The sequence below is a fragment of the Mytilus trossulus genome, chromosome 2 (assembly GCF_036588685.1).
Source record: "Mytilus trossulus isolate FHL-02 chromosome 2, PNRI_Mtr1.1.1.hap1, whole genome shotgun sequence".
Lineage (NCBI taxonomy): Eukaryota > Metazoa > Mollusca > Bivalvia > Mytilida > Mytilidae > Mytilus > Mytilus trossulus.
In genome coordinates this window covers 36205064-36220923 of record NC_086374.1, presented here as the reverse complement: position 1 = coordinate 36220923, position 15860 = coordinate 36205064, and the positions used below count along the sequence as shown (strand labels likewise).

Here is a 15860-nt window from a genome sequence, read left to right as displayed (position 1 = left end):
ACTTTTTATTATTATTACCGATTTCCATGTCCTGATTGTTCTATAATTTGGTTATGATCCTGCAAAATAATAATCTATAATTGACCTAGATAATAAACATTTATCGGGTTAACTGTGGTAATGGATATAAGATAAATATCTTAGAAGTGGCGGAAACAAGGGATGTTGGGTGTATTTTTTTTTACATGAAACTCACAATACAAACACAAAATCTTTTCAGGAACTAGCGGGTTTGGTTATTCTTTACCTCCCTATTTGATATTTGATCAATCTCTGATAATTTCACCCTTAACAAAATGAAACTTGATTTTGCTTGAATAGTTGAAGCATATTTTCAATGTTTGACTGATCAGAGTTTGAGACCAATTAAGATACATAAATATTAAATTATCTGCTCATGCATCATCAATTTCTTTAAACATGTCCCTTTGTTGGTCCCTAAATATAGTTGGGGTCGTAAAAAAATAATCAAATTGTTGATCGCCAAATAATGCGCGAGAAACCTTCATGTCGTTGTTTGGTTTCAGTGTCAATTATTAAATAACTATGTAACTTAGCATTGCAATCTGCGTCTTAACTTCATCTCTAACTATATCATTGGAGTGCATAATAGATATAAAGCACTAGGATGGATTTTTTTTTTTGAAATGCACTTTTAAACATAGCTATTATCAATGAGAAATTGTTTATGAACTGGAAATATCAGACCAAGAGGTTTTGAAAAACCACATCAGTGTCGTAATAATTGCATACTTTAGTCTACTTCTTTCTGACTAATTATTACTGGCATGTTTTGAGTTCTGAAAACAAATACGTTTATCTTATTCTCTAAATGTAATTAGTTTCTGTGAATGCGAAAGAGCTGTGATATAGTCCTGATTATAAATAGTGTTAACAAGTTTCATTTCTCTATACAATATGCTAGTTAAAGCATGATTTTGGTAGTGATCAGAAATGATGAAATGCGATTAAAGATATGTTTCCGAATTTCAATGTTAAATTTAGCTAAATCAATGGAATCAAACACAAGCCTGCCATCTATCGGTTTGAGTGTTTTTCAATGACCTGCCTTTATGTTTTAGTTCCGGGAAAGTGTCATTGTCTTTGTTACGACGATATTATAGGTGTCATTTTATGTTGTGGTGTTACGCTATGGTTTTGGGTAAGAATGAAAGTTGGCCCCTGTCAAAACGTTTAAACCTGATCCATGCATGTGTTTGCACCTGTCCTACGTCAGGAACTTGATGGTCAGCGGTTGTCGTTTGGTGTTGTTGTTCATACTTGATTCCCGTTTCCCGTTTCTCATTTTTTTTAGTATACAGATTAAACCGTTGATATTCCTGTTTAAAAAGTTATACAGTTGTATTTTTGGGGCTCCTTATAGCGTGTTGTTCGGTGTGAGAAAATTCTCCATGTTGGAGGCCGTACTTTAACCTATAATGGTTTACTTTTACATATTGTGCCTTGGGTGTAGAGTCTCATTGGCACTCATACCTTATCTTCTTATATCTATTATGACCTCTGAACCAGGGATACCGTCATGATTTCAGGTAATATCAATTAGTATTCGATGTATGTTTAATGTTTAGTTTGATGATAAATATGACGAACCCTAGTAAAACTTTTAACAACTAACACTCAGTTGATGCCAGAGGCCCATCATAGTACAACACAAGCACTTAACAATTTAAACAAATGTATAATTCATAAGGGAAGTTTGAGTAAATTACAGAAATCAAATTATGTTATATGACACGACGTGGTGTGTTATGTTTGCAAATGTGCATGTAATGTCATTGCAAATACACATCGGCGCTGTAATTTGTACACTGCGGTTTTCGATGAAACAAGACTATTGAAAACTACAATGGGTGTGTGGTAGTAACAGAATCTCAAACATTTAGGAAAAAGGTCTTCTATATTTTCTATAATAAACAGTATCACACGAATTTGTTTTTGTAATTGTAGTTTTTTGACAACATCAGGTTATGTTTCTGGTCATGTTATATGATTATTTATGAATGCTAACAATCTGTCTCAAAACTGTGAAACAAATAAATATTTTAATTACATATGAAATTGAGATGAGAATCGAAACCAAATCAAATATCAACTCTGTAAAAGAAGAAATTATTCGTATTGTCTTTCAACTATAAACTACAAAAAGACTTATAATTTGGTCAATGATGGATCTAGGTCCACATTTTTACCAAAATTAACTAATTTTTTTTCTTTGACGGCCATTACAATTGCAGTTAAAATTCTTTGCCTCTATAAATGTTTGTAAAACGGTTGAGTATTGGTTTTCATCAGCTTTCAAAATCTGGTGTTTCAATATAAATATTATTCAGAACTGACCGTTTAGAACTGACAATTAAAGTTTGATTAATTGAATCTAGTTAAATTTGTGTTTAAACACTACTGTTCACGTTAAGAAGGTGCCCATTACATATCATACATTGTAAATAATATATCGAATTATTCTGTACTGTATTTCTGTTCATAAATTATTGCAATAATATTGCGTCTATTTTTGTTGCAGTGTTTAGACTGAAATATATTTACAAGGTAATACAGATTATTGATGCATTGTTACATGAAACCACATCATTCGGCAATGATTTATCTTATCGAAAAGTGCAAAGAGATCTTCAGCTCTTTCACAAAGACGTGCTGTTAAACAACATCTGTGATATCTATAAATAAATAACCCATATGCTTTATAATATTGTTTAGAACTGTAAGCGCTTGGTGTGAATAGTTTGCAAAAATATTAAGTCATAATCTAATAACGTTTTATGGGTTCTTTTTCGCAGATAGTCTATACATGTAGACAGTCAGTTATTTTTCTTGACAAGAACAAGTTCTACTAATTTCATGTTATTTTTCCGATCGTCAACTTTCAATTTCTACATAGCAACATAAAAGCAACACTTGCATATGGAGTGCAGATCTGCCTCATATTTCTTAAGCGTGCGTTTCCTCTCGTGATTTATTTAATAGCAAATTACTGCTTATTTGAAATCTTTTAAACCAAGGGTCACAGGTGGTAAAATGAAAGACATCTCTCAGCAAGTTTTACAGCACTTTTGTCTTCAACGCTTTACTTAGGGAATGGATTTTTCAAATTTGGGTAACCTTAATGATAAAATATCCTGAGATTTGCCAAAGATACATGTATAAGGCATTTGCATCTAGTGTAAATTGAATGTAATGAGTATTATAAGATTTGCACAAAACTAAATTATATACTTAGTTTCATTAGAATATACATTCTGTGACAACACCACAGCCAAGAGAAAAATACACAAAAAAGCTTTAAGTCCGTGACACCTAACAGAAAAATTAAGTTTCAGCAATTCAAACTAATCGAAAAATGAACAAAATCAGATCCTGTAGAAGGATATGCAGTTACTACAACACTTGCAATGTTTACTCAATAAAAGTCAAATACAGTGTATGTAATAATGCCGTGCAAAGTAGGATTTTGTCATATCTTGATCAAATGTGACGATATTTGTTAACTTTTGGCTCATTTGTATAAGCCCTATCGAAAGATACTAGAGGAATGGTCAACGCTTTTCTAGTGTCAGTGGGAATTTCTTATAAAAACATCATATATCAATTTTTATTTTTTTATTTAGTAAAATCAGGTAATCGGATTAGTAGCGGATCAGTAAACGATTGATATTCAAAAGGCCTTTTTTAATGTGAATATAAAAATTGCTATCAAATTAAACTGTGAGAATTTGGTTTGATGTTTCTAGATTGGAAAATCATTGTGTTAAGACTCCTTTAAGGTTTGCTGATTGTCATGTAAGAATACCTTTTTGTTCTTTAAATGGCAAAGTCGATATATGTTGAAATTAGTTATATAGGATGTTTTCCTGAAATAGATTCACATTTGATTATGTGCATGTAATTTATTGCTTTTTTGTATTATATTTCGAAGATTGTTTGCTGATACGTGATTAGTACAATATTCGAACATTGACCATATGTAACATCAAGAAATATTTCCGGATACTTCTCACATAATTCTCTCTTTTATCGTTGAATGATGTATTGAAAGATATAACCCTTTGTTTGTTTGGTCTTACGAAATATTACAAGTTGGTGCTCCATACTTGACATAATCACACTGAAATTAGTTTGTAGGAATCATCGTAGTAACAGCTACTCAACAAGCAAAGTAGGAATAACAACAACTATAATGAAGTCTCAACAATAAAGTTACAATGGTAAGTGCAGATATTTCATTCTTTTTCTTATTGCATGCGTTGTTTAATGTATCAAGATCTTAACACTATATGCCACCAAAGGAAGGGATCGGTTTTAGAGCATTCGTTTGTAAAACTTACCTAGATCTAACCCAATTTCATTATTATAGTAATATTAATTTTGAAGACAGTATGTTGCCAATAACCTCTCGTTTTCAAAGGACCCTAATTATTTTGTGATATGATATGTAAGGTTTATAGGCACTAGCCACATCATAATTCATTTTTTAATTACAAACGTTTTATACCTTTGTAGTTTTTGTGCTGTTTGGGTTTTTTTTTTGTTATTGTGTTTTAACCCATCGTCAAAATTAAGTGTAGCTAAACGTTAATGAAACAACTAAACATTTTAGTAAAAAAAAACTGCTTTTAGGATGGAAACTAAGAGTAAACACTAAGGTTTCTGTTTAAACAAGAAAGTGTCATTCAATCTATCTAAACTCATTATTGGCATAAACACTGTCGTAACTTCTAAGTCATAGTCCTGGTGCGAGATACAAAATAAACTATTTAGGTAAATCTTAGTTCTATTTGGCCTTGATATGTCTTGAAAACCACAAAAAGAATAAGAACGCGGAAAGACACCAAAAGGCAATGTTTTAATGAACTCATCCTATAAAAGTTAACAAAATGAAAGTAAACTTTACCAAATGGTATATTACCGTGATGTATTAAAAATACAAAACTCTACAAATTGAATTGAAAACCAATGTATTGTATACAGGAACATTCTGATTATACATGATACTAACTCTGGATGAAAGTCTTTGGTTTTATCAAAAGAAAATTATGCCAATATCTGTTGCAATATAATAGTTTGGTGGTTACTAATGAGGTGTCTAAATTCTCTCAGAAAACAGACTTTCGAACTTTTGCGTTTATTGCACAATTATGAAGGTTATTATAACCATTGAATTATGGATAAGATTTATTGGCCTATTTGAAAAGAAAGTAATGAATCTGGATTAAATAAAGAAAGCAACTTTCAATAATTATACAAACACTTAAGTAAATCCTTATGATCATATAGCACCTGCTAATATCTAGATCGTTACGTACTTGTTACCTAATATTTTTAAACAAATCTGGCTGTTGTTTATGAATAAAAAATAACAGAAACGGAAGAGGTAATAAACATCTTTTGTGTTGAATTTGATCAAAAGTAAAAGTAAACAATGATGTTCTTGATTATTAAATAAATAAATATCTTTCATAACTGTAGCGCTTTGTCTCTGGATGTTAAACCAATTGGGATTTTGTTTTGGGGTTGATATCACAGTGTAATAAATTTCATAGAATAGTTTTGAATAAAATTGCGTAATAAATAGAGAATGGAAATCAGGAATGTGACAATGATACAACAATCCTACCATAAAGCAGTTAACAGCCTAAGGCCAGCAAAGTTTTTTTCAAAATAGCGAGAAAACACTGCACCCTGAGGAGGACTTCGGCGGCTTCTAAATAGAAATGTTTACTAGTTAAGTGAAAGCGGTCATACTTAACTCCAAAACATGGGCGGGGTTAAACATGTTTAGTGAGATCTCAATCCTCTCCCTATACCTCAAGCCAAGGTAGAAACACACAGCAGTACGCACAGTAAAACCCAATTTAAAAGGAAGTTCGAGTCCGATGTCAAAATAAGTAATAAAAAAAAGGAATTGAGCAAACTGACAATGATACCCGAATTAATAAATGACTACTAGCAGTTACTGACATACCAGCTCCAGAGTTCAATCAAGCCGATTGGTAGATTAAGTTTTCATCATAAATAAAATCAAGCACAATCCCTCCCGCTAGGGGTTAAGTATCATACCATCATAAAATTTAAAAAAACGAAAAGAACATAGCCCGTAGCATGTCAACAACTGGTTTTTAAATAAATGTGTTTATTTTTCGATTTGTTAATACATATTGCTGTGGATTCACTAACAAAACAGCTTTTCACTGAAACCCATATTGTATATTACACAAGTTAAGTTATACATAAATGCCATGGGACGAAAAGGCAGTGTTCTGTTAGAGTTTTTGATTGAAACTATTATGATATAAAGTATACAGTACGAACTTGAAGAATGGTCTATGTGGTTTTTGACAAATAGTTATCATCCAATATATACTATTTATCAGAATTGGTATTATCTTATTTAAACGATCCTTGTTAGGTATATCAAAGTTAAGTTTTGTTTATGCTTGGTAACAATTTAACGTACAATATGCAGGCGGTCGCGAAAATGCCATGTTCATAAGAAAACACTCCTGTATAACCAGAGACATAAATTATCAAAAGAATTAAAAACAACATGGAGTGACTAAAGTAGTCAAAACATTTAAATTTAAAAAAAAATATTACTGCCAATAAGACAACTCTCGATCTAAGTCACCATGTGTAAAACGCAACATAATATAGGTCAAAGTACGGCCAACAACACAGAGCCTTGAATTAAATCTAATAGTAATGAACGTCAATTTTACATTAAAGGCTAATATCCTGGTGTTATGAAAACGCAAAACTCAACTATTGGAATGGAATTGCAATGTATGGTATACAATTAATCCGTACCAATTAAATACTACTATTTGAGAATGATACTCTTCGGTTTAAACTAGAATTACCCTGAAGAAACTAACACAAATATATATGTTGCAATTTGATATTTTGGTTGTCACTAATACGGTGTCTACATTCTCTCAGGAAACAGACATTCCCATTTTGCTTTTGTTGCACAATATTAAAGATTATAATAAGCAATGAATTATTAATAAGATAAATTGGCCTATTGTAATCGAAAGTAATGATTGAATATGAATTAAGTAAGGCAAGCAACTATCAATAACTGTACAAGCACTTAAGTTAATTCTTGTGATCACAATACACCTGCTTGTATCTATATCGTAAAGTAGTATAGTTGTTATCTAATATTGTATTACAAATATTTCTATTGTAAATGAATAAGGTAAAACAGAAACGGACGAGGTTATAAACAGCTTTCATGTTTAATTTGATCAAAAGGTAAAAGTAAACAAGTATGTTCTTGATTACAAAATAAATAAACATGGTTTCTTAACTGTTGTACTCTGAATATTTAACAAATTAGGATTATCTTAGGATATCACAGCGCAAACAATAATATCTGCTAGTATGTTATAGCCATTTTATCGTTTTTAAAAGGATTTTGGGTTGGTTCCAATTTGCACGTATTATAGGAAAATGCATGTAAGGCCACACCAATTTAATTCCTTGTTCGACGGACCCGCCCGCACCTATTTTTTTCAAAACAGACTTTTTTTTATTATATTCCCGCTTCCCGCATCCAGAAATGTAATCATGTCCATTTCCCGCACCGTTTTTCTGTTGTAAATATCATAAAAAGATCTCAACATTTGTTTTTAAAATCACAGTCTAAAACTTATATAACGACTTTAAACATATAAGCACCCCACAACACTGTAAATATCTGTGAGAATATTTGTTTCAGCAAGAAACCAATTTATTCCAAATGGGAGTTGACTTACTTGACTTAATCCTCTTCGTTCCTTGTGGAACATAGGGCTGCTACAGTCGCTTTCCATCTTACTCTATTTTGGGCTATCCTTTTTGCTTCGGTCAAGATATATCCAATTTCCTCCAGCTCTTTGTGCCTTGATCTTCTCCAGCTGTGAAATGGTCTTCCCGGTCTCCGATGTCCTTGGGGATTCCATTCTAATGTCTGTCTAGTTATGGTACCTAAAGGTTTACTCAAAGTATGCCCAATCCATTGCCAAGTTCTCCTCTTAAGCTGTTTAGTTGCTGGTTCCTGGTTGGTTCTTTCCCATAAGCATTTGTTACTAATGGTTTCTGGCCACCAAAATTTACAAATTTGGCGCAGGCATTTGTTGATAAAAACCAGGATTTAATGTTGTACCCCTGCTGTCAGTCTCCAGGTCTCTGCGCCATTAAAAAGGACTGATTTAACATTTTTGTGTTAAAATTACGAATTTTGGTGTTTTCTGTAAATGATGTTGATTTCCGAACTGGCTTCAGCATAGCAAATGCTTGTCGAGCTTTACGTATTCTCGTCCTGATGTCTGCATTTGACCCACCAGTTCTATTCATGATGCTTCCTAAATAAGTAAACTGATCTACTTCTTCAATATCTTCTCCTTCAATTGACACTGTTCCTCCTTTTCTGGTCTTTACTTTCATAATTTTTGTCTTCTTGATGTTGATTTTTAGCCCTAGTTTTTTTCCTGTTTCATGGAGTTCGGTGGTTTTGTCTCTCATGTCTTTCAAACGGTGAGATAACAGAGCCAGATTATCTGCAAAATCTAGATCTTCTAGCCTTTGTGTGAAGTTCCACTGTATACCTCTTGGTGTAGTGTCTATTGCTTGCTTTGTTACCCAGTCTATAGCTATCAAGAATAGTGTAGGGGAGAGTAGGCAGCCTTGTTTCACACCACTATTTACATGGAAAGGATTGGTGAATGATGATTCATGTATCACCTGTACTGTAAAATCCTCATACAACGCCTTGATCATGTTTACAATTTTAGTTGGTATGCCATAATGCCTTAGCAGTTGCCACAGCCCTTCTCTGTTGACCCTATCGAATGCCCTTTCAAAATCAAAAAGTTAATATAGAGGGATGATTGCCATTCTACCGATTGTTCAATGATGGTACGAAGTGTTGATATTTGGTCAGTGCAGCTTCTCTTTGATCTGAAACCTGCTTGTTCGTCTTTCAGTACCTGATCAACTGCATCTTTAATTCGGCTGAGTATAATTCTGCACAGTATTTTACTAGTTTCTGATAGAAGTGTTATGCCTCTCCAATTCTCACATAGCCCTAAATCACCTTTCTTTGGCAGCTTCACTAACAAACCTTTTAACCATTCTGTTGATATATTTTCTTCCTGCCAAATCTTATTCAGGAGTTTGTACATGTATTCGATTATGTCATTGCCTCCAGATTTGAAAACTTCAGGTGGTATTTCATCTATGCCTGCAGATTTTCCATTTTTGAGGGATTTGATGGCCTTTTTCACTTTCCAAATGGGAGTGCTCCGAAATAAATATATCAGCGGAAATACCTGTGAAGAACAAAAAATATTATATTGGTTTCTTTTCCCACTGACTTATTTTCCCTATCAAAAATGTTCGTTGTTAAAAAAAAGTACAAAGAACTTCTGAAGGATTTGCTGACAGTCATACCCTCTGCAGGTTTGTGCACCTGTCCTGATTGATTCAGGGACCTGTTGTGCAGCAGTTATCGTTTGTTGATGTGGTTCATTGGTATTTTCCCGTTTGGAAGTATAAATTAGATCGTTGGTTTTCCTGTTCAAATTGTGTACAATACTAAGTTGTGGTCCCTTATAGCTTGCTGTTTGGTCTGGATCAAAGCTCTGTGTCAAAGGCCGTACTTTGACCTATGTTTGTGATTATCAGGTTATCGCTAAGACAAGGGCCTTGAAGGTGTCATTTTACCATGTTTACTGTTGTAGAAAAGAAAATAGAAATACTAAGGATTTGTATACGTGCTACTATATAAAACCTTTGAAAACTTTGAAATTTTTACTCAAAAGAGGAGAAATGCATTATATTTTAAACCACTTTTCTAAAAGAGGGGTCAACTTATTTTGAATAATATTAAACTGTTAAAGTAAATGTTAACATGGTTAACATGGTTAAGTCTAGGAATATTACAAAATTCTTGGACATGTTTTAACCATTTGATATCATAGTTCTTTGGGAAAATATTAGACCTTTTGTACTAAAAGTGTTTTTACCAAAAAAAATATTAAAACATATATTGACCCCTCATAAAAGGGATATTCATAACATTAAGGGGTTGTTCTGAACCTGATTATGACTTGGATTGAGAATTGTCTCATTGTCAGTCACACATACATAGAGCAGATTTAATTATTTCTTATTGAACAGGGAAAAAATACTTCTAAAATTAAAGAAATTTCAAGTGATAAATCAAGTTTTTAATTTAGTCAAAACCTACTATTTTATGTTTACAAAAAAAAAATTATAATCGCTCGCCTTTACTTTCAAGGCTTCGCCTCAAAATTTGGCAAATTAAATATTTTTCTATCAAAATTTTCAAATTGCTCACTCGCCCCCATTTTTGGAGTTTAAAAATCCGTAGAACAAGAAATTAAATTGGTGTGGCCTAATGCAGATATATTAAATAATAAAACAAGTCTTTTTATGCACATATTTCCTGACGATGAAGACAATCGTAAGATTTTTTATTAAGTTGTATAATACATTTTATCATTAATCAACTTGAAAATTGAAACAAATACAGAAAATCAAGTAATCTCACAAAATATACAAACGCCGTCAGGTTGTGTTGCCATGGTAACACGTCAAAATTGAAATTTATTTTTATTATGTCCCTTTAATATTCATGTCAGTATCAAATTACTGACCACTGAGCTTATGATACATCGGAAATTTACAGCCTACCAACAGTCGAACCCACCTAGTGCTAATAAATAAAACACTATTCTTTGTATAATTTGTACGTCCGAAGCGTTTACCTGAAATAAACATTAAAATGATAAGTTCACCCACAATATGCAAACGCTATAAATTGTTTAATCGTTAAAAAAACACCAAAAGGATCAGACACAAGTTTTTTCAACTTAGTAACGTTTTAGTAAGACAGTTACCATAAACACAATCAAAAAAGAAGAAAAAACTTAAAGAGGGAATATACAGTCGTCAAAATTTGACATTTGCCATAAAAACCAATAAATAAAGACGAAGAAATAATGTAATAGTTTTGCACTAAAACTCTAACGTTTATTCAGAAATCTTGAAAGCATTGTTAAGGTACTTAGTAGTGTTATAAAAAAGAAGATGTGGTATGATTGCCAATGAGACAACTATCCACAAAAGACCAAAATGACACAAACATTAACAATTATAGGTCACCGTTCGGCCATCAACAATGAGCAAAGCCCATACCGCATAAAGTCAGCTATAAAAGGCCCCGATAAGACAATGTATAACAATTCAAACAAGAAAACTAACGGCCTTTTTTATGTAAACAAATGAAAGAAAATATTGTTTGAAGTACGATCAAATCCTTCTATCAATCGCGATAAATCCTTGGTGTGAAAGTCAATTTAACCAATCTGCAAATATTATAATGACCAAAGTATTAAATATCCGCATTCTGAAGTAAGTTTCGAAAGTAATTCTTGAAAAATTAATTGTATGTGTCATAATTGGCATATAATCATTTACCCACTTTTACCTTTTTTAATATTATAAGCCGGTTTAAAGTTTGTTATACTACAATGACAACCAACAGAATTAAAACATATTTTTATTCATAGAACATCATAACGAAGGTTTATTTGGCCATTTATGATATAAAATCGACACCTTTTTTACATAAAGAAATGCCTATACCCCGTAAGAGATATGGTCAATATAGAGAAAGTTATTACACTTTAACTTTCTTAAATTTCAAGATTAACTATAAGTTTATATTTGATGTAAAACAACCATCTTATAAAGATGCTACGAGTATGAACAACAATATTTAACATTAATATAGACTAGTATAAATCTACCTTGCCCGACTTTCAACACAGGTGAAGAATGTGTTATTTGTGTCTTTTGTGAGTCAACATTAGTTAACAATTTATGAACTCTATACAACGTAATTTTCTTTGAGATGCTTAATAATAACTTTTAGATACCGTTGGCTTGCTCAAACGTTTGAATTATGAAAATGTACAAATGATAACTATAATTGTAGATAACAACATTTGATTTAACAATCATAAAGAAAATCCTGATTTTATTGCAATATTATGAATATATACTAGCTTTGATAATTGTTTTTGTGACTATTAATTTTGTCTTCTGTTCTCGTATTATGAACAACAAAATTATCTATTTTGTAAAATAATATTTCCGTTCTATATTTAGACTGTATACCTCACAACAACATTATTTTCCTTTACCTGTGTACATTATCATATTTGGCAGCATTTTGTTCAATGTTGTGGTTGACATTCTGTAATTATTTAACATCGCACCCTTATTTTATTGATTTTATATTTACATTCTGTCATTGATCAAATTTATTTGTTCGGTGTATATTCACTTTTAATACTTTGTCTATTGCTTGAGTTAATTCAATCAATTGATATTTAAAAGTGTGTCTTTCTATGTTTTGATGTAACACTCTCGTTTCAGGTAAGGGTGAAGGTTCGTACCTATAAAACGTTAAAATCCGCTGCATTTGTTTACATCTGTCCTTAGTCAGGAACCTAATGATCAATGTTGTTCGTTTGTTGAAGTGGTTCACAAGTGTTTTTTCGTTTTTCGTATTTCATATAGATTGTGTCGTTGGTTTTCCCGTTTGAAAGGTTTACACTAGTAATAGTCATTTTTTTAGGCCTTCATAGCTTGCTGATCGATGTTAGCCAAGGCTCCGTGTTGAAGACTGTACTTTGACATATAATGGTTTTACTTTTACAAATTGTGACTTGTAATTGGGAGTTTTCGCATTGGCACTTATATCACATCTTCTGATATCTAAGCCTAAAAATACTTATAATTTTTAGCCATGGCGTTGTCAGTTTATTTTAGATTTATTATTTTGACTGTCCCTTTGATATATTTCTTTTTAGGATTTTTATATATAAATAAATGTACAAATTACTGTACGTATATTATTGTAGGATTTGTTAGTTTGTTTTATCTTTCTATTTTGATTAAGTTTCACTCGTTTGAGTTCAGTTTAGTCAGAATTAATTATGAGAAAGGTATGTTAGTTAGGTATAACTTGTCTTATAGTTTGAATTATGTAAAAATAAATGTCAGTGTCAGACGTTCCAAAAAAATTGATAGATTTCACGGAATAGTTCACTTCGTGTTAAGTGTATAAACGTCTAATTCTAGTGTATGAAACAACTTTGATCACCCATAACAAGACAATGAAGTTCATGTACAGATATTTTCGAAATTGGCTTGCAATCCAATAGGATTCTCAATGCTCTTCAACTTCGTACTTATGTGGCTTGATAAATGTTTTGATTTGAGCGTCACTGATGAGTCTTATGTAGACGAAATGCGCGTCTGGCGTACTAAATTATAATCCTGATCCTTTGATAACTATTCAAAACTGTTTATCGCTTTTTAAATTATAAATAATAACTAAATTCGACAACAAACCTGAACATATTCTTCGAAAATATTTGTATTGATCTCGCTTCCTATGATAATTCTATGTGGTAGAGTGCAACCCTCTCTCAACGCTATCGAGGGGTATGTAAGTGAAATGCTGTAAGGCAAAATGACTTATCTAGCAAACATCTCTTAATACGTCTATATCAAGTGCCAAATTATCCGGTGTTATTTCAAGTCGTTGCGTAACCTACTTTGTCTATCGATCTGTTAGGGCTCCCATCATAACTTTGGAAAATGTATTGCCCACCTGCAAATCAAGAATCATACTTGAATAATTTCCAGTCTTTTGAATTTATTCTTTTTTTGTTGATTTTGGCATTGTGGAATAAGATTTTTCGGATGTGTTGATCAAAACTTTCGATTCAATAGATTTGTTTTGTTTATTGAGATATATGTAACATATGCAGTTTCTGCTATTGATAATTTACAATGGGGATTATAATATTGTTATAAGCATCAAACGTCTCTATGTATATAGATCAACCTGACATAAACATATACTGAGTTGCCAAATATCGGGTTTTAAATGTGTCATTACTTTCTATTTATACCACTGAATTTGGCATAAGTATGAGTCTGGTGTTCTGTTTTGTTAAACATTGCAACATCACAGTTCTTTACAAAGTTGTTCGTGCAGTAAAGTGTCAGTATATGTTTAATCAGACTAAAATAAAATGATTGGTAAATAATGGGAACTTCTTTAAAGCCTGCATTATCATGAAATGCATGTTCATGTCATACAAATAGAGTTAGGAAAAGGCAAGTTCCGAACGATAATAAAAAAAGAGGTGTTATTAAAACAATGTTTGCTATATCATTCAATAAATATGATATTAGTATTATATTTAAGCATAATAATAAAAAAAACTAGAGGATCTAAAGAGCGTGTGTCGCTCACCTTGGTCTATGTGAATATTAAACAAAGGAAGTAGATGGATTCATGACAAAATTGTGTTTTGGTGATGGTAATGTGTTTGTACATCTTACTTTACTGAACATTCTTGCTGCTAACAATTATCTCTATCTATAATGAACTTGGCCCATTAGCTTCAGTTGAAAATGTTAGTATATGTAAAATACAAATTTTATGAAAATTGTTAAAAATTGACTTTAAGGGACAATAACTCCTTAGGGGGTCATTTGGCCATTTTGGTCATGCTGACTTATGTTTAGGTCTTACTTTGCTGTACATTATTACTGTTTACAGTTTATCTCTTTCTATAATAATATTCAAGATCATAACAAAAAACGGCAAAATTTCCTTAAAATTACCAATTCAGAGGCAGCAACTCAGCAACAGGTTGTCCGACTCATCTGAAAATTTCAGGGCAGATAGGTATTGACATGATTAACAATTTGACTCTATGTCAGATTTGCTCTAAATGCTTTGTTTTTTTAGTTATAAGCCAAAAACTGTATTTTACCCCTATGTTCTATTTTAAGAATGGGGGCCATCTTAGTTGGATGGCCGGTTCACCGGACACATTTTCTTTAACTATATACCCCAAAGATAATTGTGACCAAGCTTGGATGAATTTGGTCCAGTTGCTTCAAATGAGAAGATTTTTGTAAAAGATTACTAAGATTTACGAAAAATGGATAAAATTGACTATAAAGGGCAATAACTCCTAAAGGGATCAACTGACCATTTCGGTCTTGTTGACTTATTTCTAAATCTTACTTTGCTGATTACCAATTCAGGGGCAGCAACCAAACAACCGGTTGTCCGATCCATCTGAAAATTTCAGGGCAAATATATCTTGACCTGATAAACAATTCAACTCCGTCAGATTTGCTGTCAATGCTTTGTTTTCGAGTTATAAGCCAAAAACTGCATTTTTACCCGTATGTTCTATTTTTTACCATGTCGGCCATCTTGGTAGATTGGGTAACCGGACACATTTTTAAATAAAGATACCCCAACGATGATTGAGGCTAAGTTTGGTTTAATTTTGCACAGTAGTTTCAGAGAAGATTTTTGTAAAAGATAACGACGACGGACGCAAAGTGATGAGAAAAGCTCACTTGGACCTTCGGGCCAGGTGAGCTAAAAAAAAAGTTATTGACTGGAAGGTTAGGATTGATAATTTCTTTATTTTAAAGGGGCACTAGCTACGAGATGTTTAAAAATCTAAAGTATGATTTGTTTTTGTTCAATCAATAATAAAAGTGAAATAGTGAAAAAATAATTCGCTTTTAGCAGCCAAAATGGTTCAATTTGTCAAATTAAGCTAAATAATATTGATAATGAAGTATTCAATTGCAAGTGAATAAGTCAACCTCATTAAATCTGTATTCAAGTGAACTTCGATTTAACCCCTTAACTAGAGATGGACAACGCATGCTTCGTACGTGTTCTATTAATTTAAAGGAAAGGAATG

At 32.0% G+C, this 15860-nt stretch overlaps 1 protein-coding gene across 1 annotated transcript in view; it reads left to right on the top strand.

Annotated features, from left to right (window-relative positions):
• Nucleotides 1-4122: 4122 nt before the first annotated feature.
• The window catches only part of LOC134705084 (secretin receptor-like), a 57240-nt gene continuing 45502 nt past the window's right edge, over nucleotides 4123-15860 (top strand). Inside the window, exon 1 of the mRNA XM_063563851.1 lies at nucleotides 4123-4241. Coding sequence (XP_063419921.1) covers nucleotides 4239-4241 — 3 coding nt within the window. The 5' untranslated portion in view covers nucleotides 4123-4238. The remainder of the gene's footprint in view (nucleotides 4242-15860) is intronic.